General features: G+C 36.4%; 1 protein-coding gene across 1 annotated transcript; it reads right to left on the bottom strand.

Moving 5' to 3' along the window:
- Positions 1-7341: 7341 nt before the first annotated feature.
- On the bottom strand, positions 7342-10006 carry LOC307120695 (uncharacterized protein). Its single transcript, XM_079807833.1, has 5 exons — positions 9940-10006; positions 9500-9826; positions 9265-9396; positions 9060-9181; positions 7342-8342 (listed from the first exon to the last, which is right to left on the bottom strand). Exons 1-5 carry the CDS (start codon positions 9983-9985, stop codon positions 8232-8234), a joined length of 738 nt encoding a protein of 245 aa, XP_079663959.1. The 5' UTR covers positions 9986-10006; the 3' UTR covers positions 7342-8231.
- Between the last annotated feature and the right edge of the window lie 411 nt (positions 10007-10417).

The following is a 10417-nucleotide window of genomic DNA, read 5'->3' as shown; positions in this document are numbered from 1 at the left end:
GGGGGGGGGGGGGGGTCTCTCTCACCCTGTGAGTTTGTGTGTGTGCCTTTCTCTCAGTCCTTCCCCTCCCCCTCACTCTCACTCTATCATTGTGTGTGTGTGTGTGTGTGTGACTTTCTCTCTTGATCATAATTTAACCCTTTCATATAGGCTATCACAAATAACTATCACTTGAAATAAAAACGTCATGTGATGTGTTTGCCAAGATCACGTATGATGCACATGTCTTTAAATTAATTATTTACTGATATAATATAAATGTATTAAAACATAAATTTCACATGATTTTATAAAAGTGGCTATTTATAATAAACTTCCATAAAATGTAGACACGCATCTTACTCTTACCTGACACTGATATTAAAATCATCTTTGCAGTTTCTGTGATTTGGCTCCATTTATACATTTTTTATTAAAAAAAATTTATTGGACCACCCATATTGAAATGAAAGCATGTTTTATGGTGCATAAGATTGGTGCACAAACGGTAGCTAAGGTAGCTCAAAAACACATGAAGAGAAGTGTTAGAATAAAACAACATCAGCATTCGAATGGTATTCTGAACTCATTCCAATTTGACCTTTGACATAATCTGACATGAAATTCTTATAAATTTAATTGATCTCATAGATGTGGCTGTTGTGGTTTGTGGTCATAGCAGCACCAACTGCTGCAGTTAATGTGGTGAATTCAGATGACTTTGACATAGTCCTTTTATGTTTTCCCATTTTAAATGCCTATTGCCTGCCGTGCACAGTTAAACTGATGCCACCGGGGTGGCGGTGCCACCGGCTTGGGCCCGTCATCGCTGCTCGCAGCTTTAATTCTTTGTTTTTTTTTTTTTTTTGTTTGTTTTTTTCGACTTCTCGGGTACTTTTGGGGCACTTAACATGCTCGAAAACTCTTGAAACTTCGCACAGGCGTCGGAATGCGCGGCCATCAGAGCCGGGCTGAAGCTGGTACCCGGGCGTGGCAGGGGGGCTCGACAGCGCCCCCTAAAGTGGGGTCTGAAAACTTGGTCCATATATCAAACACACTTGCACGTACATGTTTGAAACTTGGTACACATATAGACCTCATCGGGCCGAACAACTTTCGTGCTCTAAGTTATGCGTCAGCCCTACAGGAAGTGAGCTATTATGGGTTGTTCGGAAAACGCATGCTCTGGAATTTAATATACTCCTCCGAGGCCATTGTTTCGATCATTGCCAAACTCGGTCAGCATTAAGTGAACATATCCAGGATGCTAAATTGCGAGCGGATTTTTGATATCTCGAAAAGTCTGGCCGTGGCGATGCAACGAATTTATGGCGAGAAAAGGGAAACAGGAAGTGTGTTTTAACTTGTGCAAACATTGACTGGTTTGGATGAAACTTCAGCTGTGTGTTCGTTGTAAGAGGCCGATCACATGGATATGACTTTTGTGAGTCAAAGTTATAGCGCCACCAACTGGCAGCAGGAAGTGTGTCACTTTCAAAAATGCTTTGAATCACCATCTTATTTTCATTCGATTTATTTCAAACTTCATCAGTATAATGTGAAAACATGACAGATAGAGACGTATGAAATGGATTCCTGAAATTTCAAATAATGTTGCCATGGCAACGTATCAAAGTTTAATAATCTTTTGGCTGTTCTGAGGCTCTTAGCATGCTTGAAATTGCTTGAAACTGCTTGAAACTCAACACACACATCAGAGATGTTAGTCAGTACACATGGGCAAAGCCTCAGAAACGGGCGGGGATGAGGGGCTCTCTAGCGCCACCTTTTGACAAAAGTGAAGGGCTTCGTTTCATCTACAATCACCAAACTCAGTAGATATATTGACCTCATCGAGCCGGACAACTTTCTAATTTACAGTCATTAGCTCCGACCAACAGGAAGTCAGATATTTTGGTTTGAAGGTGAACTTTTGGTTAAATCGGGGTCTGAGTTTTTACGTTCTCCTCGTAGGCGATTTATTCAATCTCCACCAAACTCGGTCAACATGAAACAAAGATACTGAAGATGCTAAAATGTGAACGGATATTGGATATCTCAAACGGTGTTTCCATGGCAAGGAATTAAATAAGGACAAAAAAGGGGAACAGAAATTCTCTGTGTCTGCTGCTCTCCCCTCAATGAACACAAGATGGCAGCATTGTATTAGTTTTGAAGCAGGATAAAAAAAAACTTGTTTCTCTCTCTCTCTCTCTCTCTCTCTCTTTCTCTCTCTCTTGTTTGTGATTTATGAGGACACAAATTTGTATAATGACATGGGTATTACACTGGTATTACAACGTGTATGTGTGTGTGTTTAAAAACATACTAAAACAATGTTTTATTAAAATGTAACCAAATAGCTTTAAAATAATCATACTATTTTTCAGATCAATATATTTATTTTATTTAATATATTTCTTCTGAATATTTATTCTCTGTCTGCCCTCCCCTCACTAAAAGGTAGCAGTGTTGTTCTGAGGCTCTTAGCATGCTTGAAATTGCTTGAAACTGCTTGAAACTCAACACACACATCAGAGATGTTAGTCAGTACACATGGGCAAAGCCTCAGAAACGGGCGGGGATGAGGGGCTCTCTAGCGCCACCTTTTGACAAAAGTGAAGGGCTTCGTTTCATCTACAATCACCAAACTCAGTATATATATTGACCTCATCGAGCCGGACAACTTTCTAATTTACAGTCATTTGCTCCGACCAACAGGAAGTCAGATATTTTGGTTTGAACGTGAATATTGGTATAATTCAGGCTCTGAGTTTTTACGTTCTCCTCGTAGGCGATTTATTCAATCTCCACCAAACTCGGTCAACATGAAACAAAGATACGGAAGATGCTAAAATGCGAACGGATTTTGGATATCTCAAACGGTGTTGCCATGCCGAGGGATTAAAAAAGGACAAAAAAGGGGAATGTGTGCTGCCCTTCCCTCAATGAACACACGATGGCAGCAGTGTCTTAGTTTTGAAGCAGGATAAAAAAAAACCTTGTTTCTCTCTCTCTCTCTCTCTCTCTCTCTCTCTCTCTCTCTCTCTCTGTGTGTGTGTGTGTGTGTGTGTGTGTGTGTGTGTGTGTGTGTGTGTGTGTGTGTGTGTGTGTGTGTGTGTGTGTGTGTGTGTGTGTGTGTGTGTGTGTGTGTGTGTGTGTGTGTGTGTGTGTGTGTGTGTGTGTGTGCTTCTGTGATTTCTGAGGACATACATTTGTAGACATTTCATGTGTCCCCGTACATATATTGTTCTCTTCGAGCCGGACAACTTTCTAATTTAACTAATCTAATTTAACTAATTTAAAACTTTCTAATTTTAAATAAAAACGTCATGTGCTGTGTTTGCCAAGATCACGTATGATGCATATGCAGGGTATATGCAGGAATCCTGAAGTAAATTTTAATACCTTTTTAAGACTTTTTTAAGACCTTCTCAAAATATTTAAAGACCTCATCGGCGATGAGAACTACTGTTGAGCAATAAAATAAAAATATATAATCATAAGCTATAACAAAAATATATATTAAATTAGGTGAGTGGATAGTTAAAAAAATTTGCAATTACAAAAAGTAATTCTTGAAAAAACATCTCTGGACTAATTATCTTATCACCTGACAGCCGTGATTCCATGTACTCATTCAGACAGAACTCTTTTTTAAAACAGAGGAGTGTGAGTGTGTTTTCTATACATGTGCTTTAAGGTCATGTGCTGTGTTTGCAAAGATCACTTTTGACACATTTGTCTTTAAATTCATTATTTACTGGCATAGTTCAAATTTATTTTAAAACAAAATTCACATTGTTTTCTACAAGTGTCTGTTTATAAGTGTCTTTTTTTCACAGAAAGTTTTTGCCTGTGTGTGTGTCAGTGTCCTGTCTGTGTGTGTGTGTGTGTGTGTGTGTGTGTGTGTGTGTGTGTGTGTGTGTGTGTGTGCACTCCCGGCGCTATGGGCGGGCCTTAGGGGGCCGGGCCCGCCCATAGAGCTCCTGTGCCCCCCTCCATCAAATTTACATTTAAAAATGATTTAAAAAATAATAATAATTTACGTGTAGTATTATATATATATATATATATATATATATATATATATATATATATATATATATATATATATATATATATATATATATATATATCGATGTGTGTATTTAAGTGTAATATTTAACTCATAATCTTATTTAAAAAAACACCCGCGAAGTTTGACTGATTGTTTACAAAAAAGGGGTTTCCCGCTGACCCGCTCTAACGGCAGCATCTCGGTAAAGTTATAGCGAAGTGACGTGCGCTCGGTTTTGCCTAAGCTAGCTAGCTAGGTTAAATTTATTGTGAAAGTGAACACGATAAAGTATCAGTGATACTGGCCTTCATTCATAAAAAATGACAACACAACACATATTTACAATATGCTGTCTTTAAATTGTTTCTAAATTAATTTGGAGAGTAACTGAAATTATTACAATATCAAAATATTAAAAACTTAAAATATTAAAAACTTGCGATTAATCGCGATTAATTACAGAAAAAAATGTGATTAATTAGTTAATTTTTTTGTTAACGATGCCCAGCACTAATATATATATTATAAATATTTCTTTGAATAATCTATTGTGCCTGTGTGTGCTGCCCTTCTCTCAATGAACAAAAGATGGCAGCATTGTGTTAGTTTTGAAACAGGATATAAAAAACATTCCATGTCTTTCTTTCTGCCACTCTCTCTTAGGCTTTCACAAATAACTATCACTTGAAATAAAAACGTCATGTGCTGTGTTTGCCAAGATCACATATGATGCAGATGTCTTTTAATGAATAATTTACTGATATAATTTAAATGTATTAAAAGTAAATTTCACATGGTTTTCTAAAAGTGGCTGTTTATAATAAACTTCCATAAAATGTAGACACGTATCTTACTCTTACCTGACACTGATATTAAAATCATCTTTGCATTTTACTGTGATTTGGCTCAATTTATAAATTTTTTTATAAAAAAAAATTTATTGGACCACCCATATTGAAATGAAAGCACGCTTTATGGTGCATAAGATTGGTGCACAAACGGTAGCTAAGGTAGGTCAAAAACACATGAAGAGAAATGTTAGGATAATACAACATCAGCATTTGAATGGTATTGTGAACTCATTCCAATTTGACCTTTGACATCATCTGACATGAAATTAATTTAAATTTAATTGATCTCACAGATGTGGCTGTTGTGGTTCGTTGTCATAGCAGCACCAACTGCTGCAGTTAATGTGGTGAATTCAGATGACTTTGACATAGTCCTTTTAGTTTTTCCAATTTTAAATGCCTATTGCCTGCTGTGCACAGTTAAGCTGATGCCACCGGCGTGGCGGTGCCACCGGCTTGGGCCCGTCATCGCTGCTCGCAGCTTTAATAGATTATTGTTATCCTGTAACAGTAATTTAATCAAAATGTTTATAGCCACTATATGTTTATAGAAGAATATGAGAGATCACTGGCCGCTTTGTTGTCAATTCAGGCTTGTAATTGATGCCGATGCTGTAATCATTACAGGGTGAGTATACGTTGGTTTGACAATCAGATGTAAGAAAATTCCTTGTTGTGTTACACAATTACAAACATTCAAACTCTGACTTTTATTTTATTTTGATTAAAAAAATGTGTGCATGCGACACCACAAAAAGTCCCACAGCTGTCCCCCCCAATGTGTGATTGACAATTTTGCCCTTGCAATAAACAATAATGTCGACATAAAATAAGTTTGTTTAAAATTTTTGCTAATTTATAAATAAAAAAGAAAGAAAGAAAATCACATGTAAGTTTTGACAGCCTTTGCCATGACACTCAAAATTGACCTCAGGTGCATCCTGTTTCCACTGATCATTCTTGAGATGTTTATACAACTTGATTGGAGTCCATCTGTGGTAAATTAAGTTGATTGGACATGATTTGGAAATGCACACAACTGTCTAGGGGGAGAAGGGCCTAAAGCTTGGTACATACTCCGCAAGAACAAATAATTTTTTTTTGTTACGGACATTCCATACTTCACGAGAAAAGCAGGTGCTGAACTTCTAGGGAGTCCTCAGAGGCCCCGCCCACTGCAGCACACGTTTAAATTTCTGACCAATCACACAATAGTTCTCGGACACCCACAAGAAAAAAGTTCTGCTCAGATGATGTGTCGAGAACTAGCTACGAGAACTCCCAAACCAGGGCTGCGAGAACTTGTGGAGTATGTAATGGCCTTTAGTCAGGGAGGTGACCAAGAACCCGATGGTCACTCTAACAGAGCTCCAACGTTTCTCTGTGGAGAGAGGAGAACCTTCCAGAAGAACAACAATCTCTGCAGCACTCCACCAATCAGGCCTGTATGGTAGAGTGGCCAGACGGAAGCCACTCTTCAGTAGAAGGAGTTTGCCAAAAGGCAACTGAAGGGCTCTCAGACCATGAGAAACAAAATTCTATGGTCTGATGAAACAAAGATTGAACTCTTTGTCATGCCTGGTGGAAATGAGGTGACCCTAAGCACACAGCCAAGATAACAAAGGAGTGGTTACGGGACAACTCTGTGAATGTCCTTGAGTGGCCCAGCCAGACCCTAGACTTGAACCCGATTGAACATCTCTGGAGAGATCTGAAAATGGCTGTGCACAGACGCTCCCCATCCAACCTGATGGAGCTTGAGAGGTCCTGCAAAGAAGAATAAGAGAAACTGCCCAAAAATAGGTGTGCCAAGATTGTAGCATCATACTCAAAAAGACGTGAGGCTGTAATTGATGCCAAAGATGCTTCAACAAAATATTGAGCAAAGACTGTGAATAATTATGTACATGTGATTTTTAAAAAAAAAATTTTTTTATAAATTTGGTTGTAAAGATGATTGTAACACATAACACACAGGTACCTAATCATAAATAATGCATATAGTCCTCTTTGATTTCAAAGTACAAATAAGTATTTTAAATGGACAATTCACCCAATATCAAACTAATTTTTGTTTGTATTGACTTTCTTTCTACTGTGGAAAATAAAATTAGATTTTATCATATCCGCACTGTTTATACAATAAAAAGTGATATGCAATTTACATGGTCAAGTTCTATAAGGGCATAAAACAACAAGTAAAGTAGCACAAACTGTTCTCCCTCCAGTAAATGTAACGTGGGCTATATTTCTCTTCTGAAGCCATACATTATCTTTATGTGATGATCAGATAAACAGACCAAATTTGAAGTTACCCTATAGCTCTCAAATCTAAAGCTTGCAAACAGTCTGTTCATTCAAATTCATTTGCATTTGGACATTTTGTCCATTTTGAACTGGACATTTTGACATTTCATTTCAGAAGTAAACAATGAGTACACAGTATACTGTACCGTTTGTATTGTAACAGCTTTATTGAACAAATACAACAGCATGTGTAAGTTGCGTCTATAGCCTACATGCTTTTGTGTGCTAACACACACACACACACACACACACACACACACAAAAACACATTTACGGTGTTGAAATATATTATGAAATGGATAATGTACAGTCAAACGTGCTGTTCATTATCCCACTCATTACAAAACTACTTACCAAATAAATACATATTGAACAAAATGAGTTTATTATGTGAGTATGGCGGAATAGACATGAAAGAGTAGAAAGACATGAAACTAGCAACATAAATCAGTTAAATGTTTATCAGTCATTATACAAAGATATCTGAAGACTGAATGGCCCTCAATTAGCAAGTTAACAAAAATAAGCATATCAAACAAAACATTTGTTAAAGCAAACTGTACACTTTGAGGTTGTTCTGTTGTTTAATTTCCAGTAAATAGATCCACATTCAACATCTGCCTGCAAACTTTTTAATTTAGCACAATTCTAATTGAAATGTACCAACATTTAAGTATTGAGCAGCGTTTCTAATAGTTTATTCTGACTAAAATTACAAGTAATTAAAGATGTTGTTAACTATATTACATCCAAGATAAGCAAGTATTGTAACACTTTATTTTAGGGTTCAATTCTCGTTATTAACTTGCTTATCAGCATGCATATTACGACATTGGCTGTTTATTAGTGTTTATTAAGCACATATGAATACACTTTATTATTTTACACTTTATTAATATGCTTATTCTAAATGAAACAGTCCCTTGCACAACCCTTGGGGTCAAAAATAGCAAGCTAAATGTGCTGATAAAAGTGATCTACATATAGTTATATGGTGTTTTTTCAAATACAGTGAGAAAGGAAACTAAATGGTGTCAGATTTGATTGTGTGTTCTTGGTTGTGGCAGCTCTAGAAGGGCAAATGTGCTGTTTATTTCTCTGGGCAGAAACCTTTTACACGGTGAGGAAAAGTCTGCTGTAGCATACTGAAAAAACAACCAATAATACCATTTAACCTCAATGCAAATGTTACAGTTTTCGGTTAACATGTAATCCAAGCAACTCTACACTACCAGAAAGAATAGTAGCTTTAATTCAGGTTCTTTATTGGCATCAATGGTTCCATGAAGAATTATTAACATTCATGAAATATTTCCATTACACAAAAGGTTCTTTATAGTGGGGAAAAAAAGTTATTTAGATTATTATAATGTTCTTCATGCACTACTACAATAACATTATTATTTAAATATGGCATCGCTGTGAAAACCACCTTTTGAAACCTTTAGTTTTAAGAATGTACAACAGGTACGTCAAATGGAACCTCTGAAGGGTGCCTATTAGGACTTTAAAGAGACACACTAAAAACATATACTAAAGCTGTGGTAACATGCACCTCAAAGGAATAGTTTGACCAGCAATGGAAATTCTGACTTTATTTCATGAACTGAAAAGAACAGTGAATATTTTTGGAAAATAACTGTTTTGACCATATAGTAAAACAAAAATGGGTCCAGTGTTGTTTTGGACCCCATTGACTTTCATTGTATAGACAAAAACAGTTCTTCTCCAAAAACGTCTTCTTTTGTGTTTCACTGAATTAATTAATAAATACAGGTTTGGAATTACATGAGGGACAGATTTCACATTGGGGGAACTATCCTTTTAAAGGTAGCATATTGTATAAATCATAATTGTTTTACCTGCACTTGACTATAGTCTTGTGGTTGATCCATAACTTGAAGTGGTTGTAGGTTTGTATCTCGAGATTGTTTCAAGTTGTCTCTGGTTCTCTTGCTTCCAGGAACACACACCTTTGAAAGTCCTTAAAGTGACAGTGAATTCAGATTAAACATTAAGTCGTCTCATTTTATGGACAGAACAACACAATTCTATCAAAGAGCTCACCTATGATCACAATGATCAGAACAGCATTCAACAGAGCAGATATGAGGATAAAAATCTGCCAGTGTGACTGATTCTGCTCAATGTACTTCTCCACCACTGTAAGATTCGGAATCTCTGGAGTTGGAGTTGGTACTGTGCAATCATTTAAGGGGTTTAATATTTTTACCTTTTATGTCTAACAATGATTTAGCTGATGATATTCAACAATGATGATCTTCACTGAATGGGAACTCACCAATGCTGTGCAGTCTGATGCCGCCGTTGTATTTTGGATGTGCATCTTTGGTCACACAGTAATAAAGTCCTAAATCATCAACAGTGACATTATTTATGAACAGACTATGTTTACTTTGCACTGAATATTTCTGCTTAAATTCTTTACTGTAGTGAAAATTAGCTGAAGTTGTGGAAGAGAGTAATATCACAACCGGAGGATCTGGTAGTTTCAGTAAAAACCAATAAACCTCCTCTACATTAAAATCACAGTTTATAGTCCAATTTTGACCCAAATATGTTGGTTGATCTGTTAAAGTCTCAGCAGCTTCACACCATATGAGCAGATCTGTAAAATAAACACACACATACACCTTTAACATGATTGTGTCATAAAAAATGATAAATCATGGCTTTCGTACACAGCACGTACAAAACATTTATGAAGTACAATAAACTCACAAAGATGAAGCTGCATGATCTTCATGATGTTGAAGCACTTCAACATGATGCAGCCTAGATTTCTGCTGTGACTGAGATGAGACTTTACCATAGAACTTTGAATAGGGGAATTTCAGCCACATCAAGAGGAAGTTGAAGACATGTTTGCACTGACCACATTTTGTAGATTATTCCACTGTGCATTAGCCAAATTTTACACTATTCCTATATATTTGCTATTAAATTAGCTTTCAGTGAGCAAGGAACTATTCTAATGTTGTATGTTAGTTATATCAATCATTCACAACTGGTTTTACTTCAAAACCCAGAGTTTATATTGGACATCTAGTGGCAAACCAACACAGAACCAAAAGAGTTCTTGTACAAAAGTAACTAAACTCAAACTTTGAAATTTGTTCATATAACTGCATAGATCCACAAAATTGTTAACATGACAAAAGCTGAATTGGAAAACTGAATTTTTTGTTTTTTGTTTCTG

Source organism: Gobio gobio, assembly GCF_949357685.1.
Source record: "Gobio gobio genome assembly, chromosome: 24".
Lineage (NCBI taxonomy): Eukaryota > Metazoa > Chordata > Actinopteri > Cypriniformes > Gobionidae > Gobio > Gobio gobio.
Note: the sequence above shows the minus strand (reverse complement) of the source record. Positions and strands in the feature narration are given on the sequence as shown.